Source organism: Sinocyclocheilus rhinocerous, unplaced genomic scaffold, assembly GCF_001515625.1.
Source record: "Sinocyclocheilus rhinocerous isolate Xijiao unplaced genomic scaffold, SAMN03320098_v1.1 scaffold273, whole genome shotgun sequence".
In the NCBI taxonomy this organism is placed as follows: domain Eukaryota; kingdom Metazoa; phylum Chordata; class Actinopteri; order Cypriniformes; family Cyprinidae; genus Sinocyclocheilus; species Sinocyclocheilus rhinocerous.
This window is the reverse complement of record NW_015656360.1, coordinates 2,153,978-2,175,363: the sequence shown is the minus strand read 5'-3', so window position 1 is coordinate 2,175,363 and position 21,386 is coordinate 2,153,978. Positions and strand designations below refer to the sequence as shown.

Genomic DNA, 21,386 nt, shown 5'->3' with positions numbered 1-21,386 from the left:
ATTGGCCAATACCGATCCAACACCAGCGCTATTTTTTTTCTACACCACTACAGAATATCAATACTGTGTTTGTGGAACTAATGGTCACTCTTTTAAACCCTTTGTTAAACGCAATTCCACTAAATACTCACTTCCTCATTACAAAGAAAGAATCAGCATGCACTGAATAATCCCATGTTGTAGAGCAAAAAATAAATAAAAAAAATATTGCGACCAGCTGAGAAAGTTAGTTGCAAAAGAGCGACCAGTGGGAAGAATGAGTCTGGAGCCCTGTACAGGCTATACAGTGCATGAAAAGCAAACTGGTGCTCTTCTGTTTCTTTTGGTGTATGACTCCCCCTTGTCTCGTATAAAAGACACAATAGATCAAATAATCGCGAGTAGACGGTTATTTAATTATCGCGACAGGCCTACTTAGACCTTTCCAACGATATATAGTTTGTCATGATTAGATTAGGATTTAATTGTAATATAGTGAAGTAAACTTAGGCGTCCCACAGAGGGGACGGGTGACAGTTAAAGGGTTAAAAACTTCATAATTTAAAATGGTAGTGTACATAATTTGAATGGTAGTGTACTTGCACTTACTTGATTTGTTGTTACCTAGCACTCAAAAGAATACAGTTGTTCTAGCTCAGATTTGCTCAGTTGGAGAATGAATGTCTTTCCACTCTTTCCTAACTACCCAATATAACTGGCATGTTATACTGGACCTCCAGCAGCAACTTACTCGGCTATCCTCCTCCCCAGCTCTCTGCTGGAGGGGTTGGAGTTGGCCGTGAAGATGACCAGGCCTTCTTTGGCGGCACTCATGTCCTGTGGTTTGGTGTCTACCTCTAGGGACTCAGGCAGTGGCTCCCTGGGCACACAGGCACTGCTGAGCCCTTCCTATCAACAGGACCACAGGCACACTGTTAGTTTAACACCAGACACTTCCTGCAAGGACAAAGGGAAGATGGCATGTTTACACACACGAATCAACCAAGACTCGATGAGAAATGTGCTCGTGTGTGCAGAGAGGCACGGATGACTAACTGCTGACACACAACTGCAACAGCGTTAAAGCGGCTTCCGAGTCTGCGCGCTCGTGAATCACGATTCGTGACTGGTGCACTTAACCAGTCTGTCACGACAGAACACTATGAATTAATAACTCCAGATCCACAGCACACTGAGGACTCACAGAAAACACGACTGAGGTTAAACTGTCCCGTGAATGGCTAAATGTAAGCAAAAACACAATTATTACGCTAAAAAGTTTGCCCATTGCATTTGTATTGCTGCTAAGCTAACTAAGTTAGACCTTTATTGCCAATAAAAATGGGAAAGATTAATACAGCTACATTCATGTCAACGTAAGATAATTTGTGCTGTGGGTTTGATTTCGTAAACTAAGAATATTGCCAATTCTCACCAGTTTGATCTTTTAATCGATCCCTTCGCGTGGTTTACTGTATCACTTTCAACAATGTGAACTGTGCTTGTATCCTCTAGAAATACCTAAAGATGGCCGCCAGGCACACAGCTTTTCAAAATAAAAGTCACCTTTAAATTAATTTTAAAACATTACAAACTGATCTATGGTTGTTAAAAATAATAAGGTCATATAGATCATAACACAGTCTCGGAGGTAAGAAGTGGATTGTCCTTCACCTGAAATGTTTGTCTTTTCATCCTTTTTTCTGGAATGAACAATGAATTGAACGGAGTCACCACTTGTGAAAAATAAGTACACTTCAGCATACTTTTGAAAAGGGTACTAGTTACAGAAATAATTTATTTTAAAAGAATTGTTTTCGGACACTTAACTGCACGTTAATTGCAATTTGATGAAAATGTATTAGAGTTTAAATCTACTATATCTTAAATGCAGTTAGCTGAACTTTAGAGTGCGCTTTTGACTCAAGTATATCTTTGTGTAATATGTAATCTCATAATTACTTGTCTTTGAAATCTGGTTACATTTTTTTGCCTAAAAAATAAAATATATTTAGTTTACAGTAAAACTTTTGAAACTTTAGACATTATTATAAAGTGCACGTTTTAGAAGTATACTTGTGTTTTAGGAAACATAGTCACTTAAAGGCACAATATGTAAGATTTTTTTTAAATTAAAATATCCAAAAACCACTAGAACAGTGTTATATATTTTGCTGACTTGTGTACTTACATTATCCCAAATGTTTTGAAGAATGTTTAAATCCAGAGAAATAAGCAATTTTAACTAGTGACACGGAGCGTGTCCATAGTGTCATTGTGTCGCCTGCCAATGACGTCATAACTCCTCGATTTCCGGTTTTGTTTTGTAGAAAACATGGAAACACCAAAGACGCTTTAATATTTTGTGCGTTTTAATAGACTGGTGACGATCGTACAGAGTAGCATAATAACAGAACTTTCAAATGTATCTAGTATGATAAAACAGCGCTTTTTTTCCCCACATACGCACGACCGGAAGGAGCGGAAGCGGTCGACTGTGGCATAATAAAAGCCCCGCTGCTTTCGAGCTGTGTCACGCTTGTTCAGTGGCCTCGTTTTTTATGAAGTTAATTTAAAAAAACTTTTGGAGCATTTTTTGTTTGCTAAATATAAGTTTTTGTTTTTTTAAAGTAATGACCAAGCGGCCAGGCAGACAGTGAGCCTACTGTATGTTTGATCAACGAAAACACTAGTTTATTAGTAAAAATATTTCCTTACTGTTTCCCCCTGACGCATTTATGGTAATTACTTTTGCGGCAAACTTAAGCCTATTGCGTGCATTTGAACGCAGAACTGTTCAGCTGCTCTGAAGGCATGCACCATACTGCTGCTGGCGGGACAACACCGTCGAGCCTCTAGCATGGTCTCGTGTTGTTTCCACCAGCGCAGCAATTTTTTTCATCACTAATTGATGGATGTCTAAAATATAAAAATAAGGAGAAGCCTAAAACAGGCCCGAGGCCCGGCCAGCGTCTGAACTATGACATGAAAATTGGCCCGAAGCCCGGCCCGAGGGGCTGAAATGCAGGGCTCTACTTCGACGGCTTTCAGCCTCACCCTGCTTCATTCTACTACGTTAATAAATCATTAGCTCATCCATGAACATGATTTCTGCCCGAGTCCCGTCGGATTGCATCGGCTGTGGGGATGAAGACAACAACTCCCATGATTCCACACTCAGTCATGGCGTCATCAAACTACGCCTTTGTCTATTTGTTTATTTTGAATACACGCCCTCTAGCGGCGAAAATTACATATTGTGCCTTTAAGTTGATTTTTTAATTTTATTTATTTACTTACCTTTGTATTTCCTTTATATTATTCCCTGTGAGAAAGTGGAGTCATTGTACAGACGCAATGAATCAAAGCTGAGGATATGCCGCATGCTTTGAATGAGTGAGCCAGACACCAACACCTTGATCACAGACATCCATCAGCAGTCATCTAAAGGCTAGTCTCACGCCCACGGACCGCTGATCTGCTGTCAGTCCGCAGGTCTGGATACGCCAGACTATTTAAAGACCAGCTCCTACATTGCATTTTATCTCACTCACTCCTGCTTTTTAAAGACAGAACTGCAACTCTGTTCTACCATCTAGTGCCATAATACATTTCCATTGTTCAATTGGTTCATGAAGCTGAATTGAAACAGTTTGCACCTTCTGCTTCTTTACCCATATTGAGAAGGTAGGCTACCTCTATATCTGGAGAACTTAAATAACTGTAAATTAAGGTATATTCATGGGAAACCTGCAGGGAATGGGAAATGAAAGCAATGAATGTTTAGAAAGCAACACACTGTTGCTGAGTCTGCTTGCTAAACAAGTTATATTGCAAAACCAAGGGTGAGGGCCTGCATCTGTCACCATTAGCCACAAAAAGAGAAATGAAACTGTTTTATAAATGGAAGAAGCAACATTTCAGGCACTAGTTAGTAATTTTCCAACAGGGGTCATGAAAGTCACACACAAGAACCTTAAGAAAAATATTTTAATACTGAAAGAGAATCGTTTCAGGAAACATTACACATATAATTCCAGGATTTTGAGTTACAAAGAAGATCAAATGAACAAATTAAAGAAAAATGTATACAAAATTTGTTCTTGTTTTGGGTCAATAAACATTTTATTAGAGCAAGGTCAGAGTTTCCCCTAGGTTTAATATCACCGGAAGCGTCACGCGCGCTTCAGTACGAGTACTACACAAAACCACGCGTCACGCAGAATTCATATTTAAATATGAATCGTTTTGCGGCTTAATATTTGCAAATACTAGTGGGAGTGTGCTCACTTGTGTGTGTATGTGTGTGTGCGCGCGCGCCTGTGCGTGATACAGAGAGCGCGACCATAACGTAGAGACCGAAATGACATGCCGTCGTGTAAATAAGATAAAAAACATAAGGCTGTTATTCGTCCAATTCAATGCATATTGTGCGAATTTATTTATTTTTGTTAAATTAACAAAATCACTGGTAAATAAAACACACCTTAGTATCGATATTTTTTGTTTGAGTGTCGATACTTTCGATACTCGCGTCAGTATCGATATATCAATACTTTGGATCGATACGCCCATCCCTAATAAGGTTATTTAGTTTGCTTAATAAAAGAACAAGGTATAGACCTGTTCTATAGGAAAGGTAACTTTAAATTACTTCTGTTGTGATCTGGCGCTATAGAGAAAATATAATTAAATAAAATTAACTCGACCTTCAAGGGGCCGCCCCCCTAATATAATGGCAGGGGAAACAGTAGGTCAAATATCAGTCAGATCAATCAAACCATTATTCATTTAAATCGGAACGTATTAGTCCAAATGGAATATATTAGATATTTTAAAAACATAAATTAATCTTTATCTTGCACAAACACACATTCTCATTTGCTCATAAAGAGCAGAAATAATGGTGAACGGGGAAGGCGGCAGCTGCAGAAAGAGCGATTCCCAGACTGTCCCCTACGCTTGCTGCAGCCATGGCAAACTCTCTTTCGCGCTTAGCGGTCTGTCCAGAAACACAGCATAAGAAAATGCATTAGAGACCACTGACTGATACACGCTGATCTAAATCAAATGAACAAATTGCTTGAATGAGGTTCACATACCTCCTCGCGAATGAAAAAGAAGGTATTGACATAGGCTGCTCCTCCCAAAAGACCCTCATAGAGGACAATAACGAAAACCACCCATGGGTTTGGCAAGAACTGGTAGTATACAGCGAACCCCAACAGAACAGCATTCAAACACTGAGAGAGAAAGAGTAATACACGTCATGAAGAGTTCTTTACTATTGTGTTATATTTACGGTTTCATATGCATGCATTAGTTTATGTACTGTCTTGTACTTCAGCTCCAGATCTCACCTGTAAGAGAGACATGAGGAAAATTTTCCTGATCTTAAAACAGACGAGAGACGTGCGGGAAGCAAACACACCAACCTGGTAAATTGTCTGATACCTGCAGAGGAGACAATGAAGCACAACTTATAATGTTGAGGTGAAGAATCCCAAGACTACAACTTTTACCAAGTGGATTTGGGATGTTCTCTTAAAGGGATAGTTCACAGCGAAATAAAGATTCTGTCATCATTTGCTCAATCTCATCACATTTCAAACCTAATAGACATAATAAGCATAAAAGATATTTGGAGAAATTTGGTTTCCAACATTCTTCAAAATATCTTCTTCTATGTTCCAAAGAAGACTGAAAGTCATAAAGGTTAGGAAAGACATGAGGGTGAGAAAATGATGACAGAATTTCCCTTTAAAAAAAGGTGAAAAAAATAATCAGGCTTGGGGTCTCTTTAAGCAATATGTTAAGAAACATCTTTTATTATCCAACCCTGACTGATCCTCTTCTCCTGCATTATCTTTTTTTTTCTCTCATAAAGACAGTGCATTATGGCTATTTTACTAAGCCACAACTGCATAATTGTACCTTATTTTATCACTTCAATAACTGTTTATTTAGTTTATCTTTATGTATCTATATTTTATGCTTTCTTTCTTGTGTATTTGTGGATGATTTATACATTTATTTTTCTTTTAATGCCTCTGCCAAACTTAAATAAGGTTAAAAAAGTAATAAATTAAGAGCCAGCTCTTGAACTTTCAATCTTCAGACTGTTGTTTGAGTAAAAACCACTAAAAAATATACACTGCCTTTCAAAAGTTTGGGTTCAGTATTTTTTTTTTCAGCTTTGGTGAGCATAAAAGACTTAAAAATCTTACGGAACACAAAACTTTTAAAGGTAGTGTCATTCAAAATCATGAAATAAAGTCGGACGTGATGAGTCTTACCAGCGATACTGTTCTGCGTGTGAGAGACGGGAGTCAGGGAAGTAGAGCAGCTCCAACTAATATTAGAGAGATGGATGGATAGATATTGATATTTAGTGATCACAGATTGTTCTGTTGCTGTCTCGCTCTTTATGACTTTTAACTAAGACTGTAGAAAACACTCACCAGTCCCTGGTTAATAAAATACTCAGCAAAGTAAACCAAACCAAGAGGGAAAATAAACTTCAGCAGGCCCTGAAAGAGATCACATGGGTAGGAACTAAAATACTCATACTCAGAGGAAGTGCATTTTCTGACTGCAGCACAACAAGCTACAAACAAAACACACACACAATTCTATCGTACATGACACACACACACAAGCTATGCGCACACTTTAAATGCACACCAAGTAATAATAAAAAAAAAAAATGTAACACTGAAAGATGTGAACAGCATTTCTGATGTTCAGTGGCCTAGAAAAAAAGGTATTTTATTGTAAATAAGGAAACAGATCACATGACTAACTGAATATTACACATTTTATCTCAGTACCTCTATACAATTATGCTAGTATTGTATGATTATAATTTTTGGAGAAAAAATAATCTTGTGGCAAATATGCCTGTCAGTAACGATTTAATACTAAAATAGCATTCATCCCGATAGGTGCCTGAGGTTTGTGAATAAATAAATAATATCTAAAACAATAATGATAAAAAAAAATTACTTAGTGCACCTTTAAATTTCATTAAACATTTATTGACCAAAGCAGGTGCAATGTCATTTAAGCAGACAAGAAACACCAAACTAAGGACCATATACAGGCACAAAGTAGGTCTAACCTTCATGATATACATTTTGTCGGTGAAGGTCAGGGGTCTGATGTGCTTGTCCTCTGTCCGAAATAAGAAAGCATGGTCAGTACAGTTATATGAATGGCTTATCATACACAATATCATGAGCATGAAAAGCTGCAACAATACAAGCAACGAGTTCCTAACTGTACACACCTTGTTCTTCTTGAGTTGTCTCAGAATCCTCATCTGTATCGGTCTCTTCTTCAATTAAAGGACGTCTCTCCTGGGAGTTCACCACTCTGGAAGGACTGTGACCATCCCCGTGGCGTCTCCACTGTGGAAATGAGGATGGGAACTCCAAGAGAAAGAAATAGCTAAAAGAAATCATAAGAGGAAAAGATATGTTTATGCAGTGAATCTGGTTAACAGGTACAAGCCAGAGAGTTGAGAAAGTTCTGCTGACCTAACAGCCAAAATAACAGGCACAACCAGCATGATCCATAACGTAACCTGGGGGGTCAGACCAGCCTGTGTAAACGCAGAGTAGAGGAAAGCTCCAGCTACTCCTGCTGCCCCCGTGCCGGACCCCCAGCCACTTAACACATTCCTTAAAGAGACAGAAACACAGATGCAAAGTACAGATAAACAGCAAGTAAAAAGAGAGATCTGCGACTGGGGCTTTTTAAATGTTTTTGAAAGAGGTCTCTTATTCTCATACAGGCTGCATTTTTTGATCAAAATATATAGTAAAAAGGGTACAATAGTATTATCATTACAATTGTTACAAAATATTATTACAATTTAAAAGAACAGTTTTCTGTTTGAATATCTTAAATGTAATTTATTATTGTGATAGTAAAGCTGAATTTCCAGCAGCCATTTTACAGTGTTCAGTCTCATTTGATCCTTCAGAAATCATTCTAATTAGGGCTGCACGATAAATCGCATGCGATATTTAACGCGCATCTTGTCAGAAAGCCGGTTCTGTAATCAGCAGTAAATCTCCATCACGTGCGTGCTTTCACATTGAGCAGCATTAACTACACAGAGCCGTTGTTCACTGCAGCTTTGGTGAGCATAAAAGACTTAAAAATCTTACGGAACACAAAACTTTTAAAGGTAGTGTCATTCAAAATCATGAAATAAAGTCGGACGTGATGAGTCTTACCAGCGATACTGTTCTGCGTGTGAGAGACGGGAGTCAGGGAAGTAGAGCAGCTCCAACTAATATTAGAGAGATGGATGGATAGATATTGATATTTAGTGATCACAGATTGTTCTGTTGCTGTCTTGCTCTTTATGACTTTTAACTAAGACTGTAGAAAACACTCACCAGTCCCTGGTTAATAAAATACTCAGCAAAGTAAACCAAACCAAGAGGGAAAATAAACTTCAGCAGGCCCTGAAAGAGATCACATGGGTAGGAACTAAAATACTCATACTCAGAGGAAGTGCATTTTCTGACTGCAGCACAGCAAGCTACAAACAAAACAACAATACACACACACACACACACACACACAATTCTATCCTACATGACACACACACACAAGCTATGCGCACACTTTAAATGCGCACCAAGTAATAAAAAAAAAAAAAATGTAACACTGAAAGATGTGAACAGCATTTCTGATGTTCAGTGGCCTAGAAAAAAAGGTATTTTATTGTAAATAAGGAAACAGATCACATGACTAACTGAATATTACACATTTTATCTCAGTACCTCTATACAATTATGCTAGTATTGTATGATTATAATTTTTGGAGAAAAAATAATCTTGTGGCAAATATGCCTGTCAGTAACGATTTAATACTAAAATAGCATTCATCCCGATAGGTGCCTGAGGTTTGTGAATAAATAAATAATATCTAAAACAATAATGATAAAAAAAAATTACTTAGTGCACCTTTAAATTTCATTAAACATTTATTGACCAAAGCAGGTGCAATGTCATTTAAGCAGACAAGAAACACCAAACTAAGGACCATATACAGGCACAAAGTAGGTCTAACCTTCATGATATACATTTTGTCAGTGAAGGTCAGGGGTCTGATGTGCTTGTCCTCTGTCCGAAATAAGAAAGCATGGTCAGTACAGTTATATGAATGGCTTATCATACACAATATCATGAGCATGAAAAGCTGCAACAATACAAGCAACGAGTTCCTAACTGTACACACCTTGTTCTTCTTGAGTTGTCTCAGAATCCTCATCTGTATCGGTCTCTTCTTCAATTAAAGGACGTCTCTCCTGGGAGTTCACCACTCTGGAAGGACTGTGACCATCCCCGTGGCGTCTCCACTGTGGAAATGAGGATGGGAACTCCAAGAGAAAGAAATAGCTAAAAGAAATCATAAGAGGAAAAGATATGTTTATGCAGTGAATCTGGTTAACAGGTACAAGCCAGAGAGTTGAGAAAGTTCTGCTGACCTAACAGCCAAAATAACAGGCACAACCAGCATGATCCATAACGTAACCTGGGGGGTCAGACCAGCCTGTGTAAACGCAGAGTAGAGGAAAGCTCCAGCTACTCCTGCTGCCCCCGTGCCGGACCCCCAGCCACTTAACACATTCCTTAAAGAGACAGAAACACAGATGCAAAGTACAGATAAACAGCAAGTAAAAAGAGAGATCTGCGACTGGGGCTTTTTAAATGTTTTTGAAAGAGGTCTCTTATTCTCATACAGGCTGCATTTTTTGATCAAAATATATAGTAAAAAGGGTACAATAGTATTATCATTACAATTGTTACAAAATATTATTACAATTTAAAAGAACAGTTTTCTGTTTGAATATCTTAAATGTAATTTATTATTGTGATAGTAAAGCTGAATTTCCAGCAGCCATTTTACAGTGTTCAGTCTCATTTGATCCTTCAGAAATCATTCTAATTAGGGCTGCACGATAAATCGCATGCGATATTTAACGCGCATCTTGTCAGAAAGCCGGTTCTGTAATCAGCAGTAAATCTCCATCACGTGCGTGCTTTCACATTGAGCAGCATTAACTACACAGATCCGTTGTTCACTGACGAGCTGCGCAAAACCACGTTCATATTCGCGCGATTTTTTGCGCAGCTCGTCAGTCGGCTCGGCTCTGTGTAGTTAATGCTGCTCAATGTGAAAGCACGCACGTGATGGAGATTTACCGCTGATTACAGAACCGGCTTTCTGACAAGATGCGCGTTAAATATCGCATGCGATTTATCGTGCAGCCCTAATTCTAATATACTGATTTTTTTTTTGTCAGGAATTTTTTGGCAAATAGAAAGTTCAAAACAACAGCATTTATTTAAAAGAGAAATGTTTTGCAACATTAAGATGTCTTTACTGCCACTTTTGATCAATTTAATGCATCCTTGCAGAATAAAAACATTAATTAAAGAATCTTACAGACCCAGACTTTGGAATGGTAGTGCATACTTGTGCACAGTATGCAAATTTTCTGCATGCATAAAATACATAAATTTCACAAAATGTGAGTATTCAACAAAGCACACTAGGAAAATATTGCATCCCACAATGCAAGGCACTCAATCAAACTCTCTATTTCCAGCATAATGACTGAAACATTATTATATCTCATTATTCAGACAGACTCAGTTTGTTTGTGTGTTTTTTTTGGACCAATCTGGATCATAAATGCAAAATAATTGCTTTAATTACCACAGATAACACCTGAACATGCGCATAATGACGTCTTTCACTTTCACATGATTTTTTAAAAAACACAAGTACAATAGTATCCTATTCCAAACACAACTGGAATAAATGGGTTTCTAGGAGGCTTTACCTGTGGAAAAACACAGAGAGGGAGAGAAAGGAAAGCTCCCCCAATCCTGAACTAATACTGGCAAAGACGACACCTAGGAAAAATTCAAAGATTCGTTACAACATTCATCAAATCTCATTAATCCAGCTCAGAAGAGGAATGCACACACATGCTCATTACCAAATATACTCATCAATATAGTTGAAGAGAACGACACCATCAGGAAGCTGACTACTGCCGTAATGAAACACACCAAAACACGGAATCTGTTCATTATAAAAGTAAAAAGAAAACATAATTATTATATACAAATAACACATTAATTAATAATAAAGGAACAATTCTTCTGTTGTGTTCCACAGAACAGAAAAAAAACACTGTACAGGGCTACAAACAAAATCAGACTTCGTTCCTTTAACTTTGTTAACAGGTTTGACATCGATTTCTCCAAAATATTCAGAACTGCCAATCCATCTCTTATCACAGCATTATATAATTTCAACAACTAAACAACTAAACCGGTTTGAAGATGCTGATGGATGTTTGCAATTAGAAAGAAGTGCTTGTCAACTTTACCCATAAGGCACTTTGTGTATATAGAAAGGTGCTGTGAATTTGATTAGCAGGGTGGGTAAGATATCTGCCAACAGCACAGCCTAGAAACAGAAAGAATCCAAGGTGTAACTCCCTGAACAAATATTTACATTTACACTTAAATGTGGGACAAGCTTCTACAGGTTAAGCAAAAAATAAAATGAAAGAGAAAAAGTAAGACAGTGAGGGCAAACAGACAGACGTACCGCAGTGGACACAGCATTGCAGTCATAGCGGCTGCTGTTGTTGTTGCTGCTGTTGCTGATCTCTATGTTAGTCCCGTTTGGAGCTGGAGTCTAGTGGATGAACAAAACAAAAAACAAGAAACACAGAGTAATCAATTTCTGCAACAACAAAAAAAGTACATTTTAGCATACTTTTAAATATGGAAATAATATACTTAAAATATATATAAACTGAATGCAATGTTTACAGAATTGAATTAAGTCAAACTGTATATTAGTTTAAAATTATATGACATGCAATTATTTGAACTGAGTGCTTTTTTAACAGAAGTTGGACTTGCATCTTTATATGTAAATTCATTTTTAATTATACGGTCTTTGAAATATGGTTAAAAAATGTACTGACAAGTATTTACGTTTAATAAACAGCCATGCAAGTGTACTTTAAGTACACTTAAGTGATCTTAATTAATATTATATTTAACTAATATTACATTATCTTCAAGCACATTTTTTAAACATAAATACTATTAAGATTTGAAGTGCAAGTTCAATACAACTAAGCACACTTCATTTTCACAAGGGAAGGATTAGGATGTGGTAACATTTACAGCAAACTAATCATAGCCAAGCTCAGAAATGTCTTACAGGTGTCGTTGTGTTTTGAGATTCCTGTTTTTGTAAGATGTCATGTGCTGCACTCAGCATCACCACATATGCAAAGTTATTGCAAAGTCCCAGTAACCTAGATAGAGATAATGAGGATTACTTTACATATTGTGTATCACTTATTTAAAGAAAAGTTAACAGAAGAGCCACTTACCAAAAACCAATCCAATTCCTCCAGCGTTGATGACCTGGAGACACACAAATAAACACATCTCAAGAGTCAAGACAAAACTGTCCGTATTATAAATCACAAAATACTGTAATTAAAAAAAGTCATCAATCATCCTACCTTCAGTGTCGGCTGTATTGACAGCGTCAGAGTTTAACGCTCGATCCATTGCGACCTATTACAGTCAAAAACTGTCACATAAACTTTTGATCTCTCGCTGTGAGACGATAACTGCAGGCATCCATAAACATTAAAGACTCATAAAAAACGTCTATCTGTATGACAATAGCTCATCTGTAGTGGTGTTATGTCAGATAAACAGTTCGACACCAATCCACTCTCTTCCACTTTCATGATCTCAAATATTGACAAGCGACAGCTAATCACAGCAGCACCAGGTGCTGCACAGAAACAAATCCGACTGTCCGCACTGCCGCGACGCGTAAATAGTTCCCACCCACACTACAGTGACTGTTTTCAGTGCACAATATATGTACTTATAAATACAGGTATTTGAATTTATTCAGTTTATTTGACATTGTTTTAAATCATACTATGCTATGTAAATCTATTAGGATATTATTGTTACAAGAAAAAGCTCTGCTGCCATCAAATGCCTGATTTATATATATATATTTTTTTTTATTGCAGTGGCGAAATTTAAACAGAGACTTGAAACCTTTAAATTCCGGAAGTAATTACATGTATTAAAATTATAAATGTAATCTAATACATTTATGCCAAGAAGGTCTATAAATAACTGGAGAGGGCTATTATTAGCATTCATCTCTGAGGTATATGATGAGAAATCTGCTATATTTATTTATGAGCGCAGCCAGTTTTTTGTTTTTGTAAAGGCTGTGGAAAATGATGTCATGTCCTGCTTACAATGTATCTTGACCAGCAGCACCAAAAATGTGCCACATTCACAAGGCCTGAGTTGTGACATCAAAGCTGCAAAAAAAAATATTTAAATAAATAAATAAAGTCAAATTCATTTAATATATTAAATAAAATCTGACTGCAAAATGTTTAATATTCTGACAGAATACTATTTATGAATGTGAACTAAGAAATGTGAAGTGGCAGACACTTGCAGCCAGATGGTGTAGTTACAACACACAGCAGGGCATGCCGTGCCATTCTAAACACTGACTTCTTGGATTCTACAGGAAATATGTCAGATATCACGAGATGGTCCTCACCGCAGAACACAAGATCCAGGGGATGAGGTTGGATCCAGATCCAACTCCTCCCACCTTACATATACCTAAACCTACCCGTCTCCACCCCCTGATCCCTAAACCCACCCATCTCCACCCCTAAACCTACCCGTCTCCACCCCCTGATCCCTAAACCCACCCATCTCCACCCCTAAACCTACCCGTCTCCACCCCCTGATCCCTAAACCTACCATCTCCACCCCCTAGATGTGAATCCAACCCCGCCCCCTGGATCTTTGTTCTGCAGTGAAGGGCTACTGGATATCACTGAAACAGAGAAAATATCAGCACAAAAAAGGTCACCAGTTGTGACCCACAGTTTTTTAGTCAGTCAAAAAACAACAAAATGAGTTACGCACAGCAGGTACAATGGACTCTTCACAGACTGTGATGACACATTTACACCGTTTTTAGCATTGTAAATTTGGCCAAGTCTTTTATATTTTCATTATTTAAGAAACCTAAACCTACCCGTCTCCACCCCCTGATCCCTAAACCCACCCATCTCCACCCCTAAACCTACCCGTCTCCACCCCCTGATCCCTAAACCCACCCATCTCCACCCCTAAACCTACCCGTCTCCACCCCCTGATCCCTAAACCCACCCATCTCCACCCCTAAACCTACCCGTCTCCACCCCCTGATCCCTAAACCCACCCATCTCCACCCCTAAACCTACCCGTCTCCACCCCCTGATCCCTAAACCTACCATCTCCACCCCCTAGATGTGGATCCAACCCCGCCCCCTGGATCTTTGTTCTGCAGTGAGGGGCTACTGGATATCACTGAAACAGAGAAAACATCAGCACAAAAAAGGTCACCAGTTGTGACCCACAGTTTTTTAGTCAGTCAAAAAACAACAAAATGAGTTACGCACAGCTGGTACAATGGACTCTTTTCACAGACTGTGATGATACATTTACACCGTTTTTAGCATTGTAAATTTGGCCAAGTCTTTTATATTTTCATTATTTAAGAAATGTGAATTTTATAACATTATACTTTGTGTTTCATAGCCTTTAGGCATTAAATAATAATAATAATAATAATTAGTTAACACTGCAGCAAGGGTGTTTTACAAAAATACAAAAGCTGAAAGAGTGACAGTAAAATCCCTACCGATATCATGAATGATTTTTCTTCTGCTGTGGAACGCAAATGGAAATGCAAAAAAACAAATCATATATGCGGCAATCTCCTATTCACCACCATAAACGTTAACCCAACTATTCATGGTACTATAAGAGTATTTGCACCATTTGAACTTTTTTTTTTTTAAACATTGTAATTGTCAAGCACACGAGTCACAACACAAGACACTTGAGTCAACACTTTTGCCAATTTCTGTTCTCTATTTCTATTTTCAGAACATCACTATCTCCATCTGCTGGACAGTCTTCAGAAATGCATCACTTGATTTGTAAGAAACATTGATTAAAAAATTCTTACAAATTTGTAATAAAATATATTTATATAAAATTTATATTAATGTTTCCTTGTGGAGTTTTCATGCATTACACTGATATAAAGGCTCCTGCAAGTAATGTGTCACTTCTGAAACCGCTATGAGCTCCTTGTCATGAACTCAAGGCATACATCTACTGCCAGCTGCCAATAAACGGAGCCAAAAACATTTAAACTAGATAATGTCAGTCTACAGTATGTTGCGAAACTGTGAAATTTCAAAAGGTGATTTTTTTACTGAAATCACATGCTTTGGCAAGTTTAATATACGCTCTGAACCACGTATTTGAACACAATATTTATAAATATTTCAATGTGGATATAAAGCAGAGTTTATAAAGCATCCCTCACGATTACAAAAAATCTTACTGATAATATTCTTGCAATTGTAACTGTAAAGGAGCAGAGCTTCTTCTTATGATGATAGTCATCCTATAAATCTATATACGGGTTGGTTCACAAGATTCATAAGATGAATAGACAAATATTCAAAGAGAAATGTTCCAACAGGTGCTCACACAAAACCTCACGATGTGTTATCTGAATAACAGCACAAAAGAAACAAAAATTAGGTATTTATAAATATTTCAATGTGGATATAAAGCAGAGTTTATAAAGCATCCCTCACGATAACAAAAAATCTTACTGATAATATTCTTGCAATTGTAACTGTAAAGGAGCAGAGCTTCTTCTTATGATGATAGTCATCCTATAAATCTATATACGGGTTGGTTCACAAGATTCGTAAGATGAATAGACAAATATTCAAAGAGAAATGTTCCAACAGGTGCTCACACAAAACCTCACAACGATGTGTTATCTGAATAACAGCACAAAAGAAACAAAAATTAGGTTAGCTGTGAAAGATACTTTAATGTTTTTTTTCCAGTGTGTATCATATTAAACAATAATAATAATAATAATAATCATATACCCATGAAAGGTATATGTGCTTTGTGCAAGTCAAATACAGTTAATATAAGTACTACAAGTACAAGAGCAACATTTCTCTAAAGAGTTAAACATTACAATACATGGGAGTGTTATTAAAAGGAGGAAGAGGAAGGAGATAAGGGCAAAAAACATTATTATTAAATCACCATTACTCTTTAAAGTATCATCTCGTAGTTTCATAGTTTTGTTTCACACATGGAAGTTACAATCACTAGAAAAAAAAAGGGAATGGGTCAAATGATGAGTTCGGAGTATAGATGCCTTCGGGTTCAGAGATTCTTTCAGAATAAGCTGAGGATTGAAATGTAAAAGACTTCCTGCTGATTAGTAAGCATGGTTGGCCACATAGAGAGACTCTCCAGCAGCAGCACCCTTATCTCCTGAGGACACATACTTCCCAACACAGGCCTGGCTGTTGTTCTGGAGATAGAAACACAAAACAGTAAGACAAAAAAGTTGTTTTTAAATGTTCACATATGAAATGCTAAGCCTCCTCCTGAACAAATTACTCCATGTCTTACCAGTCAAGATTCTCAAAAAGAAAATCTATATAAGCAAAAATAAAAATAAATGAATAACAATAAATGATTATATATCATTTATATATAATAAATTATTATACATTTGTATAATAATTAAAAAAGATTGTATAATATATACAGAAATAATAAATTATAAACACCTTTGTATTTACAATTTTTTACATAAACCATTTATGATAAATTATTTTTTTAAAAGAACTACATAAATATAAATTAACTATAAATAATTATATAACTAATTATACATAAATAATTAGAAAAAAAAAAAAAACATTCTAAAGAAAGATGCCTGATTTTTTTGTACTACAATTGGAGACAGTGCTTGAGAGAAAAACTGGTTACATGAATGGGTTTTCGTATAACCAGATCAGTAGCCAGTAGATGATCTCAAGTTAATAAAACTTACGAGAGCTCTCTTTACGAACTCCTCCTGGCAGGCCTTGCAATTCTCCTTCTTGCCACCCCAGGCTTTGAGGGCAGAGGCCTGCAGCGCACGACCGTAGGAGAAGGTCAGGGCCCAGGGCTTGTGCAGGGGACACTGGTTAATGGCATTCAGGTTGAGTGAGGCCTCCTCCTCACTCTGGCCTCCAGACAGGAAGGTGATACCTACATCGAGAAATGGGTGTGGTATGAAGTAATGATAATGCATGATGATAATTACATGCTTAAGTAGTTATCAAGCAGGCCTGTGATAAGATAAAGACTCTGTCATGACTGAGTGAGTAATTGCGGTCGCTTTACTAACCAGGCACAGCGGGAGGAACGGTGCGGCGAAGAGCTGTGACAGTGGCCATGGCAACCTCCTGAGGGGTGTTCTTCTGGGAACACGAATGCCCGGCGGTCACCATGTTGGGTTTGAGCAGAGTGCCCTCCAAGTAGACATGGTGGTCTGACAGAGCCTTGTACACAGCAGCCAGAACCTTCTCGGTCACATACTGGCACCTCTTCAGGTCATGGTCACCATCAGGCAGAATCTCAGGCTCCACGATGGGCACAATGCCATGCTGAGGAGAAAGATGATATCATTGTCAGTGATAAAAGTCTATTGAAATTATGTGAAATTATTTTAATTACAAATTAAAATAATAATCATGATTTATTTTATAATTATTATTTTAATATTCACTATTCAAAGGTTTGGGGTAGGTTAGATTTTTTTTTTCAAGGCTGCATTTATTTGATCAAAAATACATTAAAAACAGCAATATTGTGAAATATTATTAGTATTTAAAATAACTGCTTTTTGAAATGTCATGTATTCCTGTGATGCAAAGCTGAATTTTCAGCATCATTACTCCAGTCTTCAGTGTCCCATGATCCTTCAGAAATCATTCTAATATGCTGATTTGCTGCTTAATGAGCATTTATTATCATAATTAGTGGTCAACCGATATATCACCAAGGCCGATATTTGGCATTTTTCAAATCGACAAGTATTTCTGTTTCAGTTTCTTTATTTAAAAAACAAAAAAAACAAAAAACTATATTTCCCACACAAACGTCCCAGATTATTAATAAAGTACAAGTATGTTTATTTTACACATGTATTTTTTCCCCTCCCCATCTTTTGTAATATTATAAATGTCTTTACTGCCACTTTTGATCAATTTAATGCATCTATGCTAAATGAAAGCATGAATTTCTTTATCTGAATATATAGCTGTACGTGTCTCACCATCTGGCAAATGCTAGCGTAACGGGCGAGCACATTGGCATTCTCTATGATGGCCAGTCTTGAAGGGGTTGTAGGGGTGATCTTCAGCACACACCTCCATTTAGCAAAGTCTACCCCATCTTTCTTATACTGAGCGCAACGCTCGTACAGCCCATCCAGACCTGCGAACGCAGAGACAAATGAGGATTTAATGAGTCATAAGTGACTGTGACCATTCAATTCTGGACAAAGTCCATCTAATTCCAGCATTTAAGTGGATACGAAAGGTTATAAAGTACCATGTGTAACTTTACTACCTGATAATCTATTTTATAGATAGTGATGGGATTTTCACCTTGTGTGGTGGTCTCTCCATTAGTGCCAGCTAGGGGAACCACACCCTTGTCAACTTTGATGCCAACTACCATGCCCCTCTCCTTAAGGAGCTGGGAGAAAAGTTTGCCATCATCTGTCTTCTGGTAGAGGGTCTCGTGGAAGAGGATGACGCCACCGATGCAGGGCTTGATGCGGTCGTCTGCGGTGAACAGAAGCTGGCGGTACAGTCTCCTGTTCTCCTCTGTGTTCTCAGCATTGATGCTCTGGAACCGCTTGGCCACGCTACCTACACAGGATGATACGAGATGAAACAGTTATTAGACAAGTGAATTAATTGGTCACTAACGAACAAAAAATTGAATGTCTTAAAGTACCTGTAGACTCATCCGCAGCAAGAATGCCTTTGCCAGGGGCAACAATCCTCTGAGCAATATCACTCAGCTCCTTCTTCTGCTCTGGAGAGAGAAATGGGTAAGCATGAGGCATCTTGACTCTGTGGAGGAAGGTGTGAGAAACAGATAGGCATTTATATGATCTTTGAGATTAAATTATTTATTCAGAATATCAGTGCAAACACACGAATCACATTACAAAAACAGTCACCTGAGATCAAGTAACGAATCAGGTGACTGTTAAATCAACGCCAAAGATTATGAGCAATGCTTCAGATATGGGTGTGTACTTAAATGTAAACCTTACTGAAAGCACTGATTTTTTTTGTTGCTGCTAACCATATCTTGTTAACTACTCAACGACTAGTTTTGATGCAACATGTCCTTGAGCTACAAACGCGACCTTGTGCGGCTCACGTAACTCTTAACTTTGCATGATAACGGAAGAGAGTAGCGAAAAACTCGCTTCCGTTCATGGGTCAGATTATGTTCGTTTTTTCTTGGATGTCGGCGTCTTATATTAAGGGGAAAAAAACTCACCTATTAAATGGAAGTTGAAGAAGCGATTGTTTCCGAACCACACTTTCAGAGCAGACACGCTATTCAGCGGTTGCAATAAGACGCAATAAAGGATGGAAATTATTAAGCAATTGTACAAGACGATAGCTGGACCAATCAGGACGCGAGTCTTGTTTTGATTGACAGGCCGTAGAGAAGATGATTGGCTGCTGTGCTTGGGAAGGCGGGTTTAAGAATGACGCAACAATGGGGGAGTGGTTTTATTACAATTACAGGCGGGGTAGATGTTCTTGTGATAGGTGACAGAGTTCACATGCAAACAGAGCTGGTAGTCACATTTTAAAGCGCCCCAATGGATGTAAGCGAATGCATATGACCTTGTCATCCGTGTGCAGTTATTCCTGAGCTTTTAGGAGTATTTAAGGTCTAATTAACAGGCTATAAACTAACAATAATGCTTATGTTTTTTCTTTCATAAAATTAAGTCTGATGTTACATTATATTGCTTCTCTGTCTACTGGACATTGAAGAACAGCTTAACAAGAGGCTCTTAACATTCCAGTAACAAACCTCTAACACCCTCCACTCAAGTTGCATTCAACCAAAGGCCAAATTAAATATAGACAATAATTTAATTGACTGCAGGCCAGTAGTCCAGCTGAGCATTATACAGCAGGTTATGATTCGCAAAAGGGGGTCTAAAAAGGATCTTTGGGATGTTGAATACCAAGAAGCAATACAAGTCAGTAAAGCTGGTTAGCATAATTAATTCATGATTAAAAAACAGATGATCAGTGTTTTGTATTATGTATCTGAGCAAGACAATTATTTAGAGAATTAAGGATTATGAATGATTTACTGATGGAATACTTCAGTCAGTGGCTAAATTTTAAAAGTATTTTAAACAATAATTATTATAATTTCCACAATAATATTAATAATAACAATAATACAGTACACAAGTACTGTATTTCTGCAATTTACCCTTTGTACTACAGATTAAAAGAAAAGCGCATGCACATTTTTACCATGTATTTGGATGAAGTGAGAGAGAGAGATACTCCCCAAATGGAGGCAGAGGAGGTCTGGATAGTCTGTGACACCCGTCTGGTGCCAGATGACCTGTATTTATTCAGATGGAGTGACCTTTGACATTCCGTGGGTTTGGCTAATCTTAGTAGCAGGCAAATCCCATAATGCAACCGGAGAAGGGCGATGTGACATTCATGTATACTGGCATGCAGCAAAGAAAGGTTCAAGAGAAAGGCAGTGAGTGGAATAGACAAGGTACATGATTATTAATGTTGTTGCTACATGCATGAATTATAGTATACATTAATACAATCCCTGTTAAATAATGATGCAAAGGCAGTCTGGTGGTCTACAGATGACTGCAATAATCTGAATTAAAGTTCTGCATGATGTTCTCTGATGTTATAAACCTCCTCTACCCACCAGATTACTGTCATCAAAAGGGATCTACTGTCATGAGATCTTCTGTCACGACCTTTCACCTCTCAAATATCTTATCTACATAATCGCTATAATCAGCGAGAGAATCCTTTATAGAAAAGTGTAGAAACTTCCAACAAATAAACTGAACATTTTTGCAATTGCATGTTTCATACAGTAAAATAAACAAAGCAGAAAATCCAAGACAATCCAACAAAGAATGTAAAAGTGATTTTTTAATATCTCACCACCAATGCTTGATAGATAATAACAACTCTACTGTAAACAAAGCCTCATAAAAAATATTTAATTAATTTTAAAACTACCCATTTACAAAAATAGCACATATTTATATAAACATTACCAAAAAAAAAAAAAAAACCAGGGGGGAAAGGAGGGACCATCAA

At 37.5% G+C, this 21,386-nt stretch overlaps 3 protein-coding genes across 5 annotated transcripts in view; all 3 read right to left on the bottom strand.

The window, feature by feature from the left end:
* prpsap2 (phosphoribosyl pyrophosphate synthetase-associated protein 2) overlaps positions 1 to 1,522 on the bottom strand; it is a 9,548-nt gene extending 8,026 nt beyond the window's left edge. The window contains exons 1-2 of one of the 2 annotated variants that reach the window (XM_016527622.1): positions 1,415 to 1,522; positions 731 to 936 (exon numbers count right to left, since the gene is read on the bottom strand). In XM_016527622.1, coding sequence (XP_016383108.1) covers positions 731 to 813 — 83 coding nt within the window. In that variant the 5' untranslated portion in view covers positions 814 to 936; positions 1,415 to 1,522. The remainder of the gene's footprint in view (positions 1 to 730; positions 937 to 1,414) is intronic. The other variant, XM_016527621.1, reaches the window with a different exon arrangement.
* A 3,179-nt stretch (positions 1,523 to 4,701) lies between these two features.
* cln3 (CLN3 lysosomal/endosomal transmembrane protein, battenin) lies at positions 4,702 to 12,832 on the bottom strand. Its single transcript, XM_016527620.1, has 15 exons — positions 12,564 to 12,832; positions 12,429 to 12,462; positions 12,254 to 12,350; positions 11,627 to 11,716; positions 11,403 to 11,482; positions 11,007 to 11,092; positions 10,848 to 10,920; positions 9,486 to 9,629; positions 9,236 to 9,396; positions 9,068 to 9,120; positions 8,388 to 8,456; positions 8,223 to 8,278; positions 5,340 to 5,433; positions 5,082 to 5,222; positions 4,702 to 4,981 (listed from the first exon to the last, which is right to left on the bottom strand). Exons 1-15 carry the CDS (start codon positions 12,610 to 12,612, stop codon positions 4,865 to 4,867), a joined length of 1,344 nt encoding a protein of 447 aa, XP_016383106.1. The 5' UTR covers positions 12,613 to 12,832; the 3' UTR covers positions 4,702 to 4,864.
* A 3,158-nt stretch (positions 12,833 to 15,990) lies between these two features.
* On the bottom strand, positions 15,991 to 20,637 carry aldoaa (aldolase a, fructose-bisphosphate, a). 2 transcript variants are annotated; one of them, XM_016527619.1, is made up of 7 exons: positions 20,556 to 20,637; positions 18,991 to 19,109; positions 18,636 to 18,902; positions 18,302 to 18,462; positions 17,372 to 17,630; positions 17,033 to 17,232; positions 15,991 to 16,504 (listed from the first exon to the last, which is right to left on the bottom strand). In XM_016527619.1, exons 2-7 carry the CDS (start codon positions 19,100 to 19,102, stop codon positions 16,409 to 16,411), a joined length of 1,095 nt encoding a protein of 364 aa, XP_016383105.1. In that variant the 5' UTR covers positions 19,103 to 19,109; positions 20,556 to 20,637; the 3' UTR covers positions 15,991 to 16,408. The 2 variants fall into 2 exon arrangements, with proteins under 2 accessions (XP_016383105.1, XP_016383104.1); XM_016527618.1 differs by lacking the exon at positions 20,556 to 20,637 and adding an exon at positions 19,549 to 19,638.
* Between the last annotated feature and the right edge of the window lie 749 nt (positions 20,638 to 21,386).